The sequence below is a fragment of the Pan paniscus genome, chromosome 13 (assembly GCF_029289425.2).
Source record: "Pan paniscus chromosome 13, NHGRI_mPanPan1-v2.0_pri, whole genome shotgun sequence".
Taxonomy (NCBI): Eukaryota; Metazoa; Chordata; class Mammalia; order Primates; family Hominidae; genus Pan; species Pan paniscus.
In genome coordinates, this window is record NC_073262.2 from 108,041,439 (window position 1) to 108,066,207 (window position 24,769).

Below are 24,769 nucleotides of genomic sequence, written 5' to 3' on the forward strand. Positions count from 1 at the left end.
GCGCACCCACTGGCCTGCGCCCACTGTCTGGCACTCCCTAGTGAGATGAACCCGGTACCTCAGATGGAAATGCAGAAACCACCCGTCTTCTGCGTCGCTCACGCTGGGAGCTGTAGACCGGAGCTGTTCCTATTCGGCCATCTTGGCTCCTCCGCTGTTGGCATTTCTGCATGCTGTGATCTTGAGTAAACAGGAGAATGACAGCTAAGAGACGAGGAAGAGTTAACATAAATTCAAGAGAGTATTTCATTGTATTATTATATGAAACTCACATACATCTTTGCTACCTGTACTGTATTTTTCAGGATTGGAGCAAAACATCAGGAGCTAAGGGAAAAGCAGGCAAGAGGTCTTCTTGATTATGCTACTGGTGCAATTGGATCAGTGTATGATATGGATGATGATGAAATGGACCCCAATTATGCCAGAGTGAACCACTTTCGGGAACCATGCACATCAGCAAATGTCTTTAGATCTCCATCTCCCCCTCGAGCTGGACCATTTGGTTACCCTCGGGATGGCCATCCACTGTCTCCAGAAAGAGACCACTTAGAGGGTCTCTATGCCAAGGTCAACAAGCCATACCATCCACTGGTTCCAGCTGACAGGTAATAAACTTAGTGAAAGATAAATGTAGCTTTAATTCAGTATGTTTCAAATCATCTCTACTGCTGAAACCGATAAAAAATATCTCCTTCAATCAATTAAAACTGAAACGAGTCAGTACCCTAGACAAGTGCCATCCTTTGACCGACCTGTAAGATATCCACCATCAAAAATAAAACAATAGCCAATTGTAAGGTGGCATGAATGAATAGTAGTAGCAGAGTTCATGATGCAATAGGGAGCCATTTTTGAGGGAGTATTGTGACAGACATCTCATGAAGAAAACTTTGAACGAATATTGTCCTTTCTCCTAAGAGACCAGTTGTAAAAGATTTATTCAGGAAGATGGCATGGCACATGGAGGTGGAGAGTCAGGAAAGAGAAGATGATAGCTTCCAAGTAGGTGTAATTGAAGTGGGAATTACAGAAAGCTGCAGAGGAGCAGGGGCCTTTGAAAAGTAAGATGGGGTTTTTGTACTCAAGGGAAAGGTGACCCTGTATAGATATTCATGGATGATCAGAGGTAGAAAAAGAAATAATCTTGGCAATAGGAGTTTGATGAAGTAGAGAAAGATAAGAGGTGACAAGTCCACAGATCTTTAGGTTTAGCAGCTAAGGAGAGAGATAATAGGACTATCTGTCAGTACAACTGAAGTAGGTAGAAAACAAGATGATTCCAACCCCACCTCCTGCCAAAAGTAAAATGCTTAATGTCTTGAAAGACTGATGTAAGAGAGTTTTAGTCGATACACATTGTTAGGTGACCCTTGGAATTACACATGCAAGGAATGAGTTGACTGATCTTGGACTAATCTGACTAGCTTGACGTCTGGAGGGAGGTGGTGGGGAAGAAGGGTAGCAGGCACAGAGGGCTCTCATTCTGGATGAAGAAAAGACTTGTTTTCCAGACTTCTTAGGGTTCTGACAACCACCCAGTCCCTATTAGTAACCAGCCTTTGTGTGATGGCATGATATATTGCATATGTTTACCATTTACATTTCCCCAGCTGGGTGATATTATGCACTTTCAATTAGGTTGGGGAGAGGAAGGGAAATCATGGCATTTTTATGCAGACTGTAAAGTGTAGCTTCAAAAGACTGATTACCTTTCAGAGCCTTTCCAATAACCAAGTGGGAAGGAAGGAGCAATTTTTAATCCTTACTGTCAGGCTTCCAGGTTGATAATATTAAAGAAAGATGGTCAAGTTTTTCTTTGGGACAAAATGAAAATATAAATTTTTATGACTGTGATATAGCCATAATAACTAAACTGCTAATTCAAAGAATTGATTAAGAGTTGGATTTTTCTCCCCAGCCTTCATAGAGGATTGAATTTTATCGTATAAATAATAACACCAGGCATGAGTCTCTTCTCACCCAAACCATAGTCAATCTTACCTTCCCTAAATTAGATAGGTCTTCGTAACAATCCTCTCTGCATATTCCACAGCTAGAATCCCAACACAGAGGGATTGTTTATAGGAACCTCTTAAGCCAGTATTTTCCAATACTAATTCCATGGAAATAAATATGAGGCATTTTATAAAAAAGGATTCACAAGTCAAATACATATGGGGAATTCTAGGAATTCTAGGGTAAGCCACAAGGAACAGGTTTTCCTTTTTTTTTTTTTTTTTTTTTTTGAGACGGAGTCTCACTCTGTCGACCAGGCTGGAGTGCAGTGGTACGATCGCGGCTAACCGCAACCTCCGCCTCCTAGTTTTGAGCGTTTCTCCTGCCTCAGCCTCCCGAGTGAGTAGCTGGGATTACAGATGCCTGCAACCACGGCTGGCTAATTTTTGAATTTTTAGTAGAGACAGGGTTTCACTGTCTTAACCAGGCTGGTCTTGAACTCCTGACCTCATGATCCACCCACCTCGGCATCCCAAAGTGCTGGGATTTGAGGCGTAAGCCGCCGGGCCTGGGAAGAACGGGTTTTCTTATTGCAGTCTTCTTATGCCTAATATGCTGACATGCATTCTGAGTTTCTAAGAGGACCATCCAACAACCAGCATGCATCATCCCCCAAATTTTTGTCACCTAAAGCATATGTTTCCCCTAGATCTTTGGAACACTATTTAGGAAACTCTACTAACTAATCTATGTCGACGTGACCAGAAAATAAGTTTCTTATGATAATCTTAACTGCAGCCACTATAAAATGATATTTAAAAAATTATTGACTGCCCAGTCCAGACATATGTGTAAAAGAGTGTTACTTTTGGCTCTGACTCCTTTATATTAAAAGTGATCTAAAGCTGCTTTCAATAGAGTTTACACCGCTGTCCTATTTTTGGATAGCAGATCAAAATGTGACTCTTTATACTCAGAATTATCTTTATCCTGCTCTTATCTTTAATTATGCTTAAAGACTGCCCTGCTCCTTGTTCTTCAAGTCTTCAAGCAAGCCGATTTTGTCCTGGCACATAGTAAGCATTCACTAATGTTAGGTGTTATCATCATCATTGTTACTATTATTATTACTCTCCTTTTTCAATGAAATTCTGAACTTCCCTGATATGCCTGTGCCCAGATAAGTCTAAGAAGAGTTGCTATGGCAGTTTCCCTAATAGTATCCATAAGCAGGAACCTACGAATTCTAAACCTACCATACGTACTGTTAGAGGGCAATGCCATTCATCCATTCATCTTTTCATTCCTTCACTCATTTAGTAAGTATGTATTTGACACCTAATGTGTTCTAACTACTATAGAAAGTTTTAGGGAAGATAGAGAGATGATTAAGAAACAGTCCCAGGCCAGAAGAGGTCATAATCTAGTGAATAGAGGACCAACACATGTAGAAATGGATCATTGCAATGTCTTGTAAATAGAAGGAAAAGAAGTTTTTCCTTTCTAACTCTGCCTAAGCTAGTCAGGAAAGTCCTCCAAACAGAGGTGATATTTGAACTGGCTCTAGAAGGCTTAGTAAGACAGGAGCAATTGCAGTGGAAGAATTGTTTTCTTTGCAGAATAATTAAGCATGCACAAGAGCAAAGTGGCCTGAAAGAGCAGGCCTGTTAGGGGAGCTCAGAAGCACCCAGACACGGAGCATGGGTGGGAAGGAAAGTGATAGGAAAAGTGGCTGCAAAGCAGGCTGGGGTCAGTTTGTGATTTAATGGGTTGTATCTTAGGCTGCTACTCATTGATTGGTAGTGGCTGTCCAGAAATCTGTGTTAATGAAGGTCCTGAGGCAAGGCATAGTATAATCCCAGCACTTTGGGAGTCCGGGGTAAGGGGGAATCACTTGAGGCCAGGAGTTGGAGACCAGCCTGAGCAATATAGCAAGACCCCATCTCTATAAAGTATTGTTCTTTCTTTTTTTTTGTTTTTGAGTCTCACTCTGTCACCCAGGCTGGAGTGCAGTGGCATGATGCCAGCTCACTGCAACCTCTGCCTTCTGGGTTCAAGTGATTCTCATGTCTCCACTTCCCAAGTAGCTGGGACTACCGGCACAAGCCACCAACCTGACTAATTTTTTGTATTTTTAGTAGAGACGGGGTTTTGCCACGTTGACCAGGCTGGTCTCAAACTCCTGACTTCAGGTGATCTGCCCCCTTGGCCTCCCAAAATGCTGGGATTACAGGCATGAGCCACCATACCCGGTCTCTACAAAAGTTTTTTTTTTAACTATCCAGGTGTGGTGGTATGCACCTGTAGTCCAACCTACTCAGGAGGCTGAGGTGGGAGGATGGCTTGAGCCCAGGAGTCCAAGGCTGTAGTGACCTGTTGATTGTACCACTGTACTCCACCCTGGGTGACAGAGAAAGATCCTGTCTCAAAACAAAAAAGAAGGGTTCTGAAGTTATGCCTGAATAAGGGTATTTTTCCTGGACTCCAGAATGATGCGTGGTAGCAAGTGTGTAGTGGGTTTTGATGTATTTGCCAATCCCGTAGACAATGGGAGCCACTAAAGCGTCATAATTGGGGAATGAGCTGATGGATTTGTGTTTTGGGAAAATAGCTCTTCCAACTTGATGGCAGACAAAGAAGAAGATGGTTAGACTAAGAGACAGAGTAAGAGATGATTACAGTAGTAAATGAGGACAGAAGCTTGAAATAAGAGAGTGGCATTGGAGACAGGAGAGTATAAGAAGCAGCCCAAAACTTTAACTTAAAACAAAGACAAAGATGTTTAGCAGATATCACAGACATGAGGCTTTCAAATGCTTCAGAGAGCTCAGTGGAATAAGGACTAAAAAGAGGGCTTTAGATTTGGCCACTAAAAGGTCATCAGTTAATTTAGAGAGAACAGTTTTAGTAGCTAAGTAGGACCAGAGGGAGAATTATAATGAGAAGAGAATTGATTAAGAGGTGAGAACTTAAGGAGTGAGCTCTTGGTGACAAAGAGAGAGCAGAGTTATAGAATGGAAAAGTTGCAGCTTTGAAGTTCCTTCTGTGACAGTATTTCAGAGGTAACAAGAGAATTCAGAGACTGTCTAGAGTGACCTTCTCATATGATTACTGCAGAAACTGGGGCCCAGAGAAGATGAGTGACTTGCCCAAGGTCACACAGCATGGAATCAGGACTTTATCCTAGATCTCTCTGTTCTACAGTCTTCTTTTCCCTACCCCACACTATGATATAGACCCACACTCTCATTTCCTGCTTGAGGAATGTATTAGTCCATTCTCGCACTGCTATAATGAGATACCTGTGACTGGGTAATTTACAAAGAAAAGAGGTTTAATTGGCTCACAGTTCTGCAGGCTGTCCAGGAAGCATGATGCTGGCATCAGCTCAGCTTCTCAGGAGGCATCCACAAACTTTCAATCGTGGCAGAAGGCAAAGGGGAAGCAGGCAGGTCTTACATGGCAGGGGCAGGAGCAAGACAGAGAGGAGGGAGGTGCTACACACTTCTAAACGGCCGGATCTCACGAGAACTCACTCACCATTACAAAAACAGTACCAGTGGGGAAATCCACCCCCATGATCCAATCATCTCCCACCAGGCCCCACTTCCAACACTGGGGATTACAATTTGACATGAAATTTAGGCAGGGACACAGATCCAAACCATATTAAGGAAATTAGTACCTGGATAAGTAAAGAAGCATCCATCTGGGCTCCCAACATATAATGGCAGATTAAATCATGGGTATGGGAATGAAGCTGATATGGGTCCGGTCCACTTCCAAATACTGCTGCATGAGCTGCATGACTTATCCAAGATGCCATTTTTTATTTTCATGCATTTAATTCAACAAATACTTATTGAGTATCCACTAAGGGTCAGGGCCTGAGTTCAGTACTGGACTCACCAGGGAACTGGGAGGAAGATGACTATGCTGCCTTCATTATGGATATTAGGATCCAATGGCAATACAAAGACCTAAACATGCAGTGAGAACACAGTGTGGAAAGTGCAACTGAAGGGTAAGTGCAGGGTACTGTTTGGGGCCAGGCAGCAAGGATGAAAACAGAGGGGAGAGGAAGCATGATGTGTTAGGGGGACTGAAAGACTCTCAGTAAAATAGAAACCTGGTGGGAGGGGTAAATGGAAAGAGAGAACATGGGATGGCCTCAGAGCTGACCAAAGGCAGATGAGAGAGGTTGACCGGCCTTGACGAAGAGTTTGGACTCTATCCTGAGGGAGGTGGGGCAGGGTTTGGGTTGGAGAAGAGCTCGCTGAGGGGAAGAACTCACTGAGGGTTTTAACGTGAGATATAATCCTGGAATTCAATAGGCTGTTTAATAGCATAGGCGGTTTATCCTCATCTACTTATTTGTAAAAGGGAAGATTATAATATAGCCTGGCATCCTGTGATGGTTAAATATGATTTTACTTTTTGCATTTTTTTCTATCTCCATATGAAACATACCCTATTTGTCCATATATCTCTGTCACATAGGAACAGATCGTGTGTATGTGGTCCATAGTAGCTTTCTAATAGAGGCGACTTCGGTCTCATACCTACTTGCTTCTCAAAGGTTGGCCCTGAGCCTTCAGTCCATCTTAGAAAAAAAAATTGCCTTATAAAAGATTCATCTTTAAATGACAGTGGTTAAAAAAAAATTTCTACCACCAGGACAGAGACACGTGACTGGATTTTCACAATGCTGGTTCTTCCAGGATTTGAACGTAGCATGGGTTAAATCCTGCCCTCAAAGCCTGACAATTACTCAGGTTTACAATGTGTTAGTTTTCCACGACAATGCCAGCATTGAAAGGGCTCCCACAGTGTATGAACATGAAAACTTTATGTCTGGATGAGGACAAAACAGTTCCAAATAGGGGGCTAGAAGGTATATGTGGCACACAGCACAAATGCAGTTTTGCATTAGTTTGTGTGACAATTTGACATTCATTTCTAGAGGTTGCCAAATGGGTTTGATTGCACACACTATCAGTAAAAGAAAAAAAAATGCTTTCGGGTGTTAACCTCTAAAAATATGGGCATTTGTTTCTAACTGATATATAGTAATTTACCCTACTAATATATTACATAGAAGACGTATACCAAATAGAGAAATTAATTTTAAAATGAGACTTTAACAAATTGTAACATGAGTAGTGGTTCTGATATTTTCTTCCTCCCTCAAATGGGGTTTATACAGCCCATTTTGGAGACCACTGGTCTCAGCTTCAGGCTTCAGGGTGGTAGGGACCTATCCTGCTTTTGCTCACCCTGTCTCCTCAGTTCCTGGGGCAGTCTGTCCTCAATAAATATTTTTGGAATAATGAATGAATGGTTTAACAGGATCTTTCTTTTTTTTCTTGAGATGGAGCTTCACTCTTGTTGCCCAGGCTGGAGTGCAATGGCGCAATCTTGGCTCACTGCAACCTCCACCTCCTGGATTCAAGCGATTCCCTTGCCTCAGCCTCCCGAGTAGCTGGGATTACCCATGTGTACCACCAAACCCAGCTAATTTTTTGTATTTTTAGTAGAGACGGGGTTTCACCATTTTGGCCAGGCTGGTCTTGAACTCCTGACCTCATGATCTTCCCACCTGGGCCTCCCAAAGTGCTAGGATTATGGGCGTGAGCCACCGCACCCGGCTGATTTAACAGTATCTTAAAGTTGGCTAGCACCTTCAGTGGTCAAGCCTCAAGTCCCACTCATCAGAGGCATCTTCTCCATGAACTGCCTCATGAATGTCACCTAACTCACATTGGCATACTTCAGTGACATAATTCATGAGGCATCCTTTTTCTTTTAGATCACTCTAGTTGATTTAGAAATGCCCACTTTTTACCCACCCAAACACTGTCTCCGTGTAGCTTTTACGAGGGATCTTGGGTTGAGCTACCTGGACACAGCATCTAAGCCTCATTAACAGCCTTTTAGATATTTAAAGTGACTGCTATGACCACCTTCACTAACAAACATTTATGAACTCTAAACATATGGCCAGGCTCTGTGCTTAGCACTGGCCTTAAGAAGGATGTAGAAAACACAGCAAATGACCTTGAGAAGTTTCTTGTATAATCATTTCTTCAGCATAAACTCCCCCAGCTGTTTTAGCCCCTTCTTAAATTATAATTCACACCTTCAGCCCTCTTGGCAGCCATTTGGGGAATGTGTACACTAAAGTCTATTGAGTTTATGATTGCTTTGTTGGGCATGGCATGCAGAACTGGGTACCATATTTCAGATATGGTCAGAAAATCACAGAAGTCAGTGGGACTCTGGGTATCCTTTGATTTTAATCCTTTACACTTATTAATGTGGCCTAAGCTTTTATGTCCATTGTCATTATTAGCTTATATTGCACTTTTTAACTAAATGTTTGTTTTTTTTTCACTTAAGTTGCTATCAAACAAGATTCCCCAATAAATTTACAAAATCCTTTATTGGTACAATAACTTTTTAAAATATGGGATAGTCTCTTTATCCAAGTTGAATATTTACTTGTTAGGTTCAGCCCATTGTTGTAGCCAATAAAGATATTTTAAAGTATTGATTTTTGTACTCCAATGTATTTGTTATTCCCTAGATTTTACCAGCCTCATATTTAATCATTGTGGGCTCCTCCATGTCATTGATATGATCGTTGATCAATGTCAAATACAATCCCAGCATCTCATCACTTGAGACCTCCATTAATCAACACTCTTTGGGATCTTCAATTAGCTATTAATCTAGTCTGCTATTATCTAGTCTGCATTTTCCAGTTCATCTGAACTTATCTTAGTGATAACGAGGTGCACCATGTTTGTGAAAATCCATTGATTTACCACTCTGGTAACCCTAACAAGAAAAGGAATTACGGTTGGGTGCTGTGGCTCAAGCCTGTAATCCCAGCACTTTGGGAGGCCAAGGCGGGTAGATCACCTGAGGTCAGGAGTTCGAGACCAGCCTGACCAACATGGAGAAACCCCATCTCTACTAAAAATACAAAATTAGCTGGGTGTGGTGGCCCATGCCTGTAATCCCAGCTACTTGGGAGGCTGAGGCAGGAGAATCACTTGAACCCGGGAGGCGCAGGTTGCAGTCAGCCAAGATTGTGCCATTGCACTCCAGCCTGGGCAACAAGAGCGAAACTCCATCTCAAAAAAAAAAAAAAAAAGTGTGGGAAACTATTTGCTCTTGATGAATCTTAGAGACCGCTTTTTTTTTTTGTTTGGAGACAGGGTTTCCCTCTTGTTGCCCAGGCTGGAATGCAGTGGCGCGATCTCAGCTCACTGCTACCTCCACCTCCCAGGTTCAAGTATTTCTCCTGCCTCAGCCTCCCGAGTAGCTGGGATTACAGGTGCCCGCCACCACGCCCGGCTAATTTTTTGCATTTTTAGTAGGGGCAGGGTTTCATCATGTTGGCCAGGCTGGTCTCGAACTCCTGACCTCAGGTGATCCGCCCGCCTAGGCCTCCCAAAGCGCTGGGATTACAGGCATAAGCCACCGCGCCTGGCCCCCTTTATTTTTCCTCTAATTTTCGTAAATAATGTGTCCATTTAGACTTAATTATGCAAAATAACACTTTCTGTGAGCTGATGTAATACCAGGCACTTAGAGGCACTTAGTATTTGCTTACTAAATACTTACTTAGTAACTGATATATGGCAGCTGTAAAATTGAAGTGGCAGACAGCGCACAGCTCCTGAATGCTCCAGTTAAGCAGCTTTTGTTTTCCAGCATGTATCCACTAATTTTGCAGAAAACTTTTATTGAGCATCTGTTGTGTTCCAGAGGTCACACAAAGAAGTTTAGAAGCAATCTGACTCTCAAGGAACTCAGTCTGATAGCCAAAACTATCTCATAAACAAATAATTACAATATAATATGTTCCATTAGAATAGAGGTGTATGTGGGATATGTTGTAAAAATCATGAAATTGTTAAGTGCATTTAGTGTGAGAAAGACCTGAGACTATAGATTTATCTTTCCAGGGCCTTGGTTCAAATGTATTAATTTTTCAAAGCCTGATTTCTCACTGTAAAATGAGGACATGAGTGTATCTGCTCTTGTCTGGTTTATTCGTGGATTAAATGAAATCATTTCAGTGTTAGGCTCAATAAATGTCAACTATATTTAGGAAGATTATTGGACTATATATTATCAGACTGTATTACATATTATTGGTATATATATAGAGAAGATTATTGAACTAAATATAACTATTGAGGAAGGTTATTGATTGTATCTAGCTGTTGACCATTTAAAATAATAGGTTTGGGAACCTGTTGGAGTCCATCTGTTCCAGGGTCCCATATTTAATGGTTAATTCCTAGCTCCAGCCTCAACTCCTGCCAGTGTATTGCAATCATCAGAAAGAAAAAGTAGAAACAGAAAAGCAAGTGAGGAGATGAAAGGCAAGAAAACTTAAAAAATTTAAGTGCAGATTCTTTTTTTTTTTTTTTTTTTGAGGTGGAGTCTCACACTGTTGCCTGGGCTGGAGTGCAATGGCATGATCTCAGCTCACTGCAACCTCTGCCTCCCAGGTTCAAGTAATTCTCCTGCCTCAGCCTCCTGAGTAGCTGGGATTACAGGCGCCTGCCACCACGTCCGGCTAATTTTTTTGTATTTTTAGCAGAGACAGGGTTTCATTATGTTGGCCAGGCTGGTCTCGAACTCCTGACCTCAGGTGATCCGCCCGCCTCGGCCTCCCAAAGTGCTGGGATTACAGGCATGAGCCACTGCACCCAGCCCAACAGTGCAGATTCTGTTAGATCAGTCATATCATCTGCATAAGTGAAGAGAGCATTCATTACACACTGAGCTACTTTGGCAATTGTTTGTTACAAACCATAACTCATTAGATATCCCTAAGCTCATCATCGGAACTAAGGCAATATCCTACCATGTCACTTGATTGTCCATTTGGTTCTGAGTCAGGCTTAACAATCATCCACAGAACAGACTAGTCCAATTTCTATGGGTCCCAGAAGAGCTGTCAATAACAACAGTGTCAAGTCAGATCCTGTTTGACTGTAAACAACAGAAAACTCAGCTGATACACATGTGTCTTGCCCATTAAGGAATTTAGATGGCCTTTTTTCCTCTTCCTCTCTTGCCTTTCCCAGTGGTAAAGCCTCTTCTTCATGTTGCATCATGATTCCAAGATGGCCGTAGCCACTCTAAGTTTCATGTCCACCTTCCAGGGAGAAAGGAGAAAGGGGCAAATGGCCAATGGAATGTGCTAGTCAAGTTCATCCCTTTGAAAAGATTCCCCAGTAGACTCCAACAACTTCTCATTGGCAAAAAATGTATTAAAAGATTTACTCTAGTGGCAAAAAGGTGTTGAAAATAGAACTTCAACTTTCCAGTAAACAAAGTCAAGAGAGAAGTGAGTAGTGAGTGGCTTTTAGGGAGCCACTCTATGGAATCCACCACAAATAGATTACCTTTAGATGTCTTTTCTCTTTTTTTTCAGTTCCCTTTAATAATGCAAAAGTTATAGATTCATAGTATATAGTACTTTCGTCAAATGTATTCTTATTAACTCCCTGTGAGAGGCTATCCTTATTATGTAGACCCTCTTTTATAGCTAAGGCAGAAATATTTCAGCCTGAACAACTTGTTTTACATTTTTTATTTTTAATTTTTGTGATTATGTAATAGGTATATATATATGTATTTATGGGGTGCATGAGATATTTTGATACAGGCATACAATGCATAATAATCACATCATGGAAAATGGGATCTCCATCCCTTAACCATTTACCCTTTGTGTTGCAAACAATCCAATTATACTCTTTTAGGTATTTTTAAATGTACAATTAAATTAATATTGACTAGAGTCACCCTGTTGTGCTATCAAATACTAGGTCTTGCTTATTCTTTCTAACTATTTCTTTGTACCCATTAACCATCCCCACCTCCCTTCCACCGCTCTGTCTAAATAACTCCTAGAGGCAACTGGGGGACATACATTCCTAATTTTCATGACCACTGAAAAAGCATGTGCTTTGGGAATTCTAAAATAAGGGCAATGAGGGATAGAAAAAGCATTAACAGGAAGCTTTGTAGCTGTGTGAACAGCTGGATGTGAACATATCTTGTATCACTGGGGCAATGTAGGATAGTTGATATCTCTTTGTCACAACAGTTTGTTAATTTCAGAGATTCAGCATTTCATTGAGCCATAGCATTGTCATGTACAGCTCATACCTCTGTTGGTGTTTGTCCCCAGTCTCTTTCTCTCTAGTGAGTTTTCCAGTTAATTTTATTTTAGTTTAATAGCATTTTGTCTGTCACCTCTGACTCATGACTTCGTGTGGCTGTGTGTAGGGACTTGAACAGTGAATACAGTAGATTACTTAGAGATTTGTTTTTAGTTTTTACAAGTGAACAAAAGTGATCACATTTCAATGTGGGAATCCCAGTGATAAATGCCATTTCCATAGAGAGTTAACTCATCAATTGAACAAAGCAATCAGATTTTTTTTCTTAGAACATATTACCATCAATTTTTAAGTGACTTTTAAACAATAATGAGAATTCTCTTAATGAAAGAATCTCTGTGACCAGATAAATGCTAATAGTAACTGATATACCATTAACTCTACTTTCCTCCATCCCATCTCTTTAAAACTTGATGTTCTCATTAATTTTTTTCCCGTCGTCTGAGAGCCCTACCCTTGGGACTATACTAGTTATATCTGCCTAAATTGTCAGTGTCCAGGGGTGACAGATGTAGACAATCTCCTCCTTTATTATGCATGAGCTAGGCAAAGAGGGTTTGTACTCAGTGACCATCCATTTTCAAGGCCCCTTCCCCCCATCCTCAACCACTGGGGGTAAATGGGCATGTTTGAGGAATGTTTGCCAAAGGGTTACCCTGATTTATTAAAGCTGTCATTTAAGCATTTAAGCATTGACCGGGATGCTTTTCAAACAAATGACCTGATCCTTAGGATATATTCATCTAACTAATTCTGTTTACTAAGAAGAGGTTGGAAGGTATATACAGAATTTCTTCACTTCGATGTAAAATAACACAAAGAGAATGGCACAGAATCCAGAGTTTCTTGCCCTCCAGAGAGATGCAGCTGACAATCTGGAATAATAACAGTGTTATGCTATGATATGATAAGGGTGAGCCAGAGATGCTTGAATGCAGATCTGGCTCCTTGAAGGAATCCATATTATGACCTAAAGAAGAACTAGAAACTGAGTGGGTATAAGGGCATGCACAAAGGCCCACAGAGAAAAATATGGTACATTTAGGAAACCACATATATTAGAAGAGCTGGAGTGTAGAGTGTAAGTCAGGGCCAGCTGGAGGCCAGAGATGAAAGTTAGCACAGGCCATGTTGTTAAAGGCCAGATAATCTAAGATAAAACATTTAGACTTTAGCCCAAGGCAATGGGGAACGCTTAAAGTAGGGTTGGCATGTTCAGATGTGTGCTTTAGAAAGATGACAGAAATCCTGTGGAGTAGGAATCTATTTCACCGATGAAAAACTAGAGGCTCTGAGAAATTATGAAACTTACCTATGGTGACACAGATAATAAGTCGGCAGAGCTAAGGTTTCAACCCAAGTCTTACTCCAAAACTCATGCATGAGCTTCCAGCCATGCTAAGGTTTTTCAAACTTCATGTTATACCCTATTAGTACATCTTAAAATCAATGTAGTGTGATCAATGAATATTTGTTAACAGAATATAAAGGAAAAAGAAAGAGCATTACATATACTGTAAGTAATTAAGCATTGTTTTGTATTTTTGTTGCAGTTGTACATGTATGTAAAATGTGGACATAGGGTATGTGTATAGCTGAGTATTGGGACATGATGCAAAATGCATTTCTCAGAGTAGATTGCAGTCAAAAATGTTGGAAACTACTAAGCATGTGCAAATAGCATGCATGCTGCTGCTGACCTGCCAGATATTTCTCCCTTCCTCCCTTTCTCCCTCATTTATTCATTCATTAACTGATTCATTCATCCCATTAAAAAAATTATTTGTATGTTTTGTGCAAAGCACCCTACTCAAGGCTGCGGGGTACAAAAGTATATCAGAAGCCTTGGGCTTTGACCTACTTCTCTGTAGTAGTGCTAGATTTGTGTGGATCTGCCACACTTACTCCAGGCCTCTTGTGACCTGTGCTTTGCATTAATCTCTTAGGCTAAGCCACATACCTTTTCATTATACAATCTTTGCTGATGCTAAGGACAGATTCCAAAGTGCCCTCCTTATAATTTTTGTATTTAATGCAAAGTGTAATCAAGAATAGGCCATTGTTAGGTCAATTGCTTTTCTGTATTTATCTTTTCAAACAATAAATAATCAGTGGGATGAAAAAGATAGTTTTAATGGTATACTCATAATTATCCAACACTTTAAGGAGACATTTTAATATTTATATGCTGTGAAATATCCTCTCTTCTGGAAAGCTGACTGAGGATTGATATGAACCCATCCAGAAATGGAATTCAGGAGCCATTGTTTTGCACAGACTTCAGTCAATCCTGAGCAAGCACTCTGGATTTTCCCAAACTTGGCCATTACTCAGCCTCTCACTCTCCAAATTGTCAAGACTTCTGTATACCACACTAAGAAGGATATTCTCTTCCATGTAGATGTAGAAGATTTTCTATGTCAAGTTCAGTAGGGGGCCTAGGCTCAAGCCATGCTCATTCTTAGAGGAAAACCTGACAGGATATCCATATACTATGCCCTCTACTGATTTATTCACGAAAAACCAAGCCCCAAAAATGCCAGTCAGGTCACACGCACACTTAACACCAAGAGCTTAAGGTGTAGTCACATCTTACAGGGAAGGTTAGTCTTTAAAGTCAAACGCAAGATAAGAATAGCTCACAGTCAAAATTACCCTTGAAAATCCCTTAAACTACCCTTTAAGCAAAGTGTGTATGATATTATATACAACATTTATATTATTTATTATTTACACTGTGGTTTAAGAGCCAGGAGATAGAACAAAGGAAGACAATAAAGGAAAATCTGTATATAAGAGACAGCTTAGCAGTTAAGGCCATAGATTCTAAAGCCAAACCTTCTTGATTTAAAACCTGGCTCTGCCACTCAGTATAGTTGTGTGACTTTGCGGAAATTATTACCATCTCTCTGGCTCAGTTTCCACATCTGTAAAATGAGCATAATCGTAGTACCTACATTAGAGTGTTATTACAAGGATTTGCATTAATCTCTTAGGCTAAGCCACATACCTTTTCATTATACAATCTTTGCTGATGCTAAGAACAGATTCCAAAGGACAGATTACATATATGAGTTCATATATGTAAACAGAAAAACAGCAGCTGGCAGTTAATAAGCACCATTTAAGTTTAAGCTAATGTAATATATGCTGATATGTGAGCATTTACACCATTTTGTCATTAAGATTGCAATTCATTCCCTGTTAGTGAACTTGAAGTTGGGTAGGGAATTACAAAATGTTCTTAATTCTCAACTGTAGTAGATTTTTTTTTTCCATTTGGATGACAGTTCTTATCAAATAACTTCATATATTTTTCTTTACATTTTCTGTAACCATATAGTTATAATTATTATATAGTCATAGTTATATATAGTTATATAGTTATTTTTAACTTTTTATTTTGAAATTTTTCTAAAGTCAGAAGTTGCAGATAAAATATTGAGAAGTTCCTTGTACCCTTCACCCAATTTTCTCCAGTGGTTACATCTTACATAATCGTAGTACAATATCAAAACCAGGAATTTGACATTGGTACAATGCATGTGCATAGTTCTGTGCCATTTTGTCACACAGGTAGATCCACGTAACCATTTTTGCAGTCAAGATATAGAACTATTTTCATCACCACAAAGACATCCCTCATACTACTCCTTTATAGTCACACAGCTTTCCCCATCCCTAACTCTTGGCAATCCCTCATCTGTTTTCTGTCCATAATTCTGTCATTTCTAGAATGTTACCTAAATGGAATCACATAAATGGGGTAGCATGTGACCTTTTGAAGCATGTGGCTTTTTTCACACCCTGGAGATCCATCCAAGTTTTGTGGGTATCACTAGTTCATTTCTTCTTACTTCTGAGTAGTAACCCATGTATGGATGCACTATTTGCTTAATCATATTGGATATGGTTAACCCATGGTATGGATGTACCATTGCTTAATCATGCTATGGATGTACCATTTGCTTAATCATTCATCTGTTCCTGGATATTTTGGTTGTTTCCAGTTTATAGCTATTACAAACAGAGTTGCTATAAACAGTCACCTACATGCTTTTGTGTGAACATATGTTGTATGTCTTCCATTCTTATCTGTATGCTTTTTATTTCCTTTTCTTGCCTCATTGTGCTGGCTAGAACCTCCAGTACTATGTTGAGCCACAGTGGTAAAAATGAACTTTCTTGACATTTTCCTGAAAGAAAACATTCCTTCTCACTGTTGAGTGTACTGTTAGCTATAAGTTTTTTGTAGCTGTCTTTATCAAGTTGAAGAAGTTTCTCTTCATTCCTGGTTTTCTGAGAGGTTTTATCATAAATGAGCATGAATTTTGTCAAATGCTTTTTCCACTTCAGTTCATATGATCCTGTGATTTTTTTTTTTGTTTAGGCTGTTAACATGTTGGTTTACACTGATCAGTTTTCAAACATTGAACCTGCCTTGCATTTCTAGAATAAAACTCATTTATTATAGTATATAATTATTTCTAGTCATAGTATATAATTAAATGTAGTCATAGTATGTAACTATTTTATATATTATTTAATTTTAATTGTATTAAATATAATCATTTAATAAATACTCAGTTAAATATAATTTAATAAATATTAAATTGAATAATCAATTTAATATTGTATTATGAAATAATTTATCATAAATTTAATAAATTTAATAAATCATTTAATAATTATATATATTTAATTCATTTGCTAATATTTATTGCTGTCTTCATTGAATGTGTAAGGAAAGTATTACCTCCCCTTCTTTTTCTGGAAAGGATTGTGTAGAACTCATGTTAATTTTTCTTTAAACATTTGTTAGAATTTTCCAGTGAAATCATCTGAGCCTGGAGAGTTCTTTTTTATGAGGTTTTTAATTATGAATTCAATGTCCTTGATAACTGTAACGCTATTCAAATTATATCATGTTGTATGAGTTGTGGGAGTGTTTACTTTTCTAGGAGTTGGTCCATTTTAAGTTATCAAATGTATGTGTGTAGAATTGTTTGTTGTATTCCCTTATTTTCCTATTGATCTGATATTGTTAGTATCTTATTGATCTGCATATTCTGTAGTGATATCCTCTGTTTCATTCCTGATATTTATAATCTTTATTTTCTCCTTTTTTTGTCAATCTTGTAGATTTTAGGCTATGTTTTCATGTATCTTAAATCTACAGATGTTTTGAACCAAACAATACACTGTAATTACTGTTTATATGGTAAGCATTTATTTTAACTGTTGCTTTTTCTCTTTGTTTCTTTCTGAATATCTGTGTTTCCCAGAATACTTTTCCTTTTTTCCTTATTTCCTTTAGTATTTTTGTAATGTGGCAAATTCTCTGTTTTTATTTGTTTTAAAACAGTTTTATTTCATCTTTATTTTTAAGGATATTTTCTCTAGGTATGTAATTGCCAGTGATTTTTTCTTCTTTTAATATAGTAAAGATATCATTCCATTGTTTTCTAACTTTCAATGTTTTTATCAAAGTTTGTTGTCAGACAACTGTTACTCCTTTGAAGATACAGGTTGAACATTCCAAATCTGAAAATCCATAATCCTAAATTTTCTGAAATCTGAAACTTTTTGAGCACTGACATTATGTTCAAATGAAATGCTCGTTGGAGCACTTTGGATTTTGGATTTTTAGATTTGGAATGCTCAAACAATAAGTATATAATGCAAATATTCTAAAATCCAAACACATCCAAAATCCAGAACACTTCTGGTCCCAGACTTTTCAGATAAGGGATACTCAACCTGTAATGTATCATTTTTCTTTGACTGCTTTAAATTTTTTCCTTTTTGTCTTGGTTTTCAGCAGTTTTACTGTGATGTGTCTGTGAGCGTGTGTTGGCAGGGAGGTATGTTTAAACCTGATTAGGATTTGCAGAGCTTCTTAAATCTGTGCTTTAGTGTTCTTCATCATCTTTGAAAAATTCTCAGCTGGTCACACCTCTTCAGAATTGTTTCTGTTCCCTCCTCCTCCTCTTGCTCTCCTCTTCTTCCTCTTCTCTTCCTCCTCGTCTTCCATTTTCTTCTGTCTTTCTCTCTCTCTCCCTTCCTTCTGGGATCCAATAAAACAAAAATATTTGACCTTTCTGTACATGCGTCTTGCTCTCTGTTCGTTTCTGGTTTTCTCTCTGTGATGCAGTCTGGTTTTTGAGTTCTCTGTCTTCTGATTTACTACTCTTGCCTGTGTGCTGTGTCCAGTCTTCTATTAAGCCCTTCTGTTGAGCACTTAATTTTAGTTATTGTAATTTTCAGTTTTAGGTGTCTATTTGTTTGTTTTACCCTGAGATGCTACTTCTCTGATGAAATTCTCCATCATATTATCTTTTTTCTTGAATAAATTAATTGCAGTTATTTTAAGAACCATGTCTAATAATGTCACTATCTGAATAATGTCACTATCTGAACTGTGGGTCTGTTCATATTGTTTGATTTTCTTCTTCACTTTAGTCATTTGGTCTTATCTCCTGGTATGCATATTTTTGATCAAATGCTAGACACAGTCCTTGAAAAGCTGTAGAAATCTCAGGCTGATGATACCTTTCTTCAGAGAAGATGTATTTAATAATATGTCCCATTAAGGGACACATTGCCTTAATGCAGTCTTTGATTGAGATGACTAGAAGCTGGATTTTAGTTATGTGAGGGGTAGTGTATTAGTTTACTCTTACTCCTAGAGGGTAACCTTTCTGTGATTCTAACTGAGAGTCTGTGTTGTTTACGAGTCCCTTCTTCCTTAGCAGGCTCTCAACTCCAATTCCTATCTTCCCATCCCTGTGAGAATGTCAGAATCTCTGCTCAGCCTCCAAGTCTCTTTGCCACTGCACTCTGCTCATTTTCTTAGCATTTGATTCTGTGCCACTTGTGAATTAGCAAATGACTTGGAGAGAAAAAACACCACAGAATATTGGGCTCAGTTCAGTGTGCTTACCTACCTACTTTTTAGAATCAGTCTTGGCCTCCCAAGTCCTAGCTGTCTTGGGAGTTCTCCAATGCCTTCAAGTAGTTTTTAGGTTTTCTTTTTTTTAAGTTTATCCAGCTTTTTTGATTATTCTCATGAGAGTAAGAATGCAACAAATTCTTCCACCATCGCCAAAAATAGAAACCCTTATCTTTTTTTTAATGTTAAGTGTTGACAACAATATATGGTTAACAGACTTTGTTGTTAGAAGGATAAAAAGAAATTAATATATATGAAAGTAACATGAATAGGGCCTGGTACATGATAGACACTTTTAAATTACTTTCAATTTGAATTTGAATATACACTGATTTTGGAAACACTGAAAAGGTTAGTGATTAGCATTACATTTTTGCCTGTTGATCTTTCTTGTTGAGGCCCTACAATCACTGTTGTGCTCCTGGGCCTTGGTCTCATGAACCTTCCATCAGTCACATTCCTGAAGGCTGCCTCTTCCCATCAGGCTCCCTCTCAGAGACCTGTTGGCCCTCCTCACCGTTTCAGTGACCACGTTTAGCAACAGGAAGGATGGGTTTGCTTCCTTCTCTCGTGGCTCATGTCTCAGTGTTCACCACAGAAAATAGCTAATCTGGTGGTGGTCAACTTCAGACCTTTGTCTCGTTTGTTTTCCTGAATGTTTGCCACTGCTTTGCACTCACTGCAGCCTTGTTCCAGCTTCTTTCTCCTGGCAGTGAGGCCAGTGTTGGTGAAAGATGGCATGGATCTTACAAATTTGTACTTATGTGAGTGAAAACTGAGAAATGCCGAGAAAGACAGGCAGAACTAGATCTAAGTGTTTCAGAAACTAGGACCATTACAGTACCAGAAGACTTGGATGTGCTTAATTCCAGTTTAGAATCTGGAAAACAACTTTTTTTGAGTCTCTGCAATTTCCAAGTCTCAAAACTAATTCACTAGAAAACATTTAAAATGTAAAGCAATAGACTTCAGTAGTAATTTTCAGATCATTTGAGTCTAAATGCAGCTTTGAGGATATGCAGTTCATAAATTTCCTATTGGGTCATTTTTTTTCTGAGAGGGTATTTCTCTAAACTATATCAGATAAAGGATGCCCAGAATTTGCTCAGATGTGAGTTTCAGGATCTAGAAACATAATATGAGGATTATCAAGACTAAGGATGTTGATAGTGATGATGATGATGATGATGATAGTCAATAATAGTATTCATTGTATATTTAATATATGCCCAGCATTGAGGTACTTTACATGCAATATGATGTCTCTTGAGCAACATTTAACTTTCTAATTCATTACTTCTCTTGAGGTTATCATCTTTCTCCTAGTGGTCATTAACATAGAGTTTGAAGCTGGGCATAAATCCTAGGTATAAATCCTAACTCCACAGCTGCTGTGATCGTTGTCCATACAATGTAACATCTTTGAGCCTCTCTTTGCCTCCAGAATGAAGGTGATACCATATCTCATAAAATTCACAGAGGCCTGAATGAGTTAATGCATGGCAAACCTGAAGCACAGTGACTGGTTCTTCCTATTGTGTGATCAGCAAGTTGTAGCCATTTTTTCCTCACTTTTCTACCACTATTGGTTGAAGTACCCTTTATTTGACCCATCAAATAGAGGATCTGGAGAATAAAAAAATCTAACAATGTAAGAAGAGGAGGCTACAGAAACCACTGATGATGTATTCTGAACCAGCTTAGCCTCCAGTCCAGGGCTTAGGAAACAAGGTTCTTTAACACTCATTTGATTTCCATAACATTTATTAAATTAATGAATCTCCATTCAACAGATATTTATTGAGTGAGATTTAGACACAGTCCTTACTTTCATGGAACTTAAGACCTACAAGAGGAGACAAATATTAAGTGTGTAGTTATAAGTAGAGTGTCATAAACATATTTGACACTGTGGAAGATCAAGAAAGAAGTCACTGAGAAAGCGACATTTAAGTTGAGATTCAAAGAGTGAGTAGCCATGAGAATTTGGGTGCTGAAAGAGGCATGAAAGGCATTCTGGGCAGAGGAGCAGCATGGGGGATGCCCTGATGTGGAAAGGAACTTGGCATGTGTGAAGAAGTGAAAGAAGGTCCTCTTACCAACACCAAGCAAGAGGATAAAGAGCAGAGGCTTAGTAAATGGGTGAGTCAGTCTGCCTGGCACCTTTCTTCCCTTCATTGAACCAAGAGGTATTCCCTAGCACGGACTGCCATGTAGAAAAGGTCCCCTATTATTTCAGCACCACATTTCAGCTTACCCATGGTTCTCCAGCTGTCCAGGGACATGCACCCTCTACCTCCCAGAGACCTAACCTATTTCCCTAGCACTTATTTTCAGGGCTATGAGGTGCCTTATTAATGTGATAAATGTTTGCTCCTTGGTCAACTTTTAATGGTCCTAGATAATTGTTCTCAGATTTGAGCACGCATCAGAATCACCTGGAGAACTTGTTAAACCACAGAAACCTTGGACCGCACCCACAGAGTTTCTGATTCAGTAGGTCTGGGGTGGGACCCTACAATTTGCATTTCTAACAAGCTGCCGAATGATACTCATGCTGCTGGCCTGGGTTCTATCGGTGGCGAATCATTAGTTTAAGGTGTCTTTCTTCTTTCAGCAGTTGAATAGTCATCATTAGTTCCTTAACTGAAAGAGAAATGCTCAGGCAGGGCTTAAAGGAAGAAATACTAAAATCAAAAGTAGACTTTATGAGTAAGTGTGACAATGGCCTAATGGAATGGACTTCTTTGTAAGCATGACTTACCTTATACATCTGTGTTCCCAGTGCTTAGCACATAGCGGGTACCAAATACATATTTGAAGGAATCACATAATGGATCTAGCTTAGTGACTAAAGAAATGGGTTTTGTGCATTAGTCTTTGGAAAGCTCTCATGATTCCTTTCAGGTTGAAAGACGTTCTGGGAGAATAAATTATTGTCATTCTCTTGGAATACAGCCCTAGAAATTGCAGAGTCAAGATATGCTTGTATTTTAAGTACTTACTTGGATTAAAAGCCAAATTGCTAACAGGATTACAAAATGCCAAGTTTGCTGAGTCTCAAATTGTTTATGCGCATGTTTGGTTCAAATTTCTTTCATCAATCAGTACATTTCTGTTTCTAATTACAGTCTTAATGTTTTTTTTGACACCTGCACATGCATTCTTAGTCTAAACCAGCTTCGGTAATTTGCACAGATATAATATAACTGAAATGAGGCTCTTAACCACCAGTGTGTCACCTAAACCACGTGTCTGAGGAATTCAGAGGTGCTGCACCTCAGTTCACATTGTGATTTTGAAAACAGCCTGCTATTTTTCCCATTTTCACGCCCACAATGTTGTAAACATTTTAATAAACACTAACACTTTTCCTCATTCCAGGCACATGGAGTTCTAGTAGATGATGCAACATGATTTTTGTTGTGATTTTTTATTTATGTTTATTCTTGGAATCTCTGTACTTGGATAAAAGAAGAAGACAGATGACCAAGATTACCATAATTCTCCAAAATATAATGTATGCAATCTGGAAGTTTATTACTACCACCGATCAAATTGATAGCAGACTCTTAGTCTAGTCCCAGAAGTTTGGGGCTGGTTTTGATGTGAGCCATTCACCAAATCTCAGACGTGACTCACGCAGTGGCTCATGGGTCAGAGCCTTCCACGTATTGTAATGAACCAACCTGAACAATTCTGTACCCAGTTTTTAGTTTGGACCGTGCCCCTATCTGACACCTGTAAAATTGTGAGTTCCCTGTGGGCTCTAATAATCAGAGTCCTAGTTAGAGAAAAAGTCATCTCAGCATCAACTGACAATTATTTTTTTTGCCCTCAATATCCTTCCCTGCCCCCTTATTTGGTTTGAACTGACTCACCTAATTGGGGTCAACCACTGAAAAAAGAATGTGTTGCTGATTTTGTCATTTCTGAATGCCTAGAACTAAGGAATATCTTGGCAATGACATTGCTTATTCTTACACATAAGGAGAGTTTGAACAATGGATCCAAATTATCATTGCAAGAGTGCACTCAGTTAGGGGAACTCAGCTGAGGTGAGGAACACGTCCACGAGTTTCCCCTGTGGGCATCCAGAGTAGCCATGGCCTGGCCAGGCACTGCCTTGGGGCCCTTCCAAAGGTGGCAGAATGATGTTAGTGTTAACATTTCACTGCACATTAATTCTTAAAACAAAACAAAAAAACAACCTGTCATTTAATTTTAAATGCTAATATGCATATTAAGAAGCCAAAATTGGCTATAAGCTCGGTGAGCTCTGAGAACGGGGAGAGAGATCATTACACTTCTGCTCATGGTTAGCTATTTGTGAACCAACTGATAATGTGCAAAATTAAGATTTCGTAAGTGGCATTTTAAATGAATGGTTAATGGCTGAAGATTAATTAAACAGTCAGAGTTGCTGAAGAAAAGCTGTTAAAAATTATGTTTATAGGCCAGTCACTTGCACGCTGAGACTGAAATTCTGAAAGATTGTGGCCTGTTTACTGGGAGAGCATTTTAACAAAGCAGCCTCCTTGAGGAAGGAAAGCCAGCCACCCTTCCCCACATACCATGCAGCTGTTGCAGTAGCCTTAGGGACTTTGCTTTGGAGTAAAAGCAGCCGAGTAGGAAAATGGACTAGAAAAGTGTTTTATTGAAGGGATCTTCACTAAAACCTTCATCCCAGGTAACCAGGCAGATTTTATTTCCTACCTGCCTGCCACAGAGTTCTGAGTTAGAGTAGTCAGAACCCATGGGATTTTTAAGAAAGTACTCCATAATTCTCTAAAAGAGACAAAGAATTGCAGTATATTGTTTTCAACCTGTAGTGGATACTTCTTAAGTCTGAAACTGCCAGCCCTCTTGGTGGTGGAAACGTGGATTCTGTACATCTGGCTCTATCCTAGGTTAGTTCCTTGGAAAAAGGTTTGCCTTTGTATTTACCACTGTGCATTGTGCGTAGGAGGTACCATACTGTAAAAATATTTGTAAAATTTGTTGTCAGAGCTTACCTGAATAAATATTGGATAAATAAATGAATGAATGAGCTACCTAAAAGTTGGTTAGTAGACTAGGAAACGCTCTTTTTAAATTCCTTTCCATCCATCCAACAAATGACCACCCTACTTCTCTCGTAGACTAGGTATTAATGTGTGGTCTCAGCCTCTGGGACCACACAATCTAGTGGGGGAGTCACAGGCCTGTCAGCAAGTAAGTTGCAGCCACAGTTAAGCACAGCTAGAGCAGCCAGAGAGGGGGGTTAGGAATCTTTGGGTGCAGGGTAGTCAGAAGTATATTTTGCTATCACTTGTAAGGAAGTTTATTCTACCTATTGAAAAAATATTAGCATTTATTGAAAGGCTCTTCACTAAAACCTTTCTCTAAAATTATATTTCATTAAGAATATACACTAGTAAATATGGTAGTTCATTCAGTTCCATCTCCTGCTTCTAGGCAGAAGACCCAAATCACACAGGCCAGATAGTTGTGTCTGTTGTTTAAAAGTTCCCTAGGAATGGAGATCCTGCAGCCTCCCTTGGTGGCCTGTTGCAGGGTTTAATCACCCTTCTAATCAAGGAGTTAATCCTATTTCCTCTTCTCTACCCTTCTTTGGGTTAGTGGAACCTGTAAAAACACCCAT

At 39.2% G+C, this 24,769-nt stretch overlaps 1 protein-coding gene across 3 annotated transcripts in view; it reads left to right on the forward strand.

Moving 5' to 3' along the window:
- PARD3B (par-3 family cell polarity regulator beta) overlaps positions 1 to 24,769 on the forward strand; it is a 1,074,947-nt gene that overhangs the window by 894,521 nt on the left and 155,657 nt on the right. For 2 of the 3 annotated variants that reach the window (XM_003820781.6, XM_008974231.5), the window contains one exon: positions 306 to 608. The exons of the other annotated variant lie outside the window; for it this stretch is intronic. In XM_003820781.6, coding sequence (XP_003820829.3) covers positions 306 to 608 — 303 coding nt within the window. The remainder of the gene's footprint in view (positions 1 to 305; positions 609 to 24,769) is intronic. 3 annotated transcript variants of the gene reach the window in all.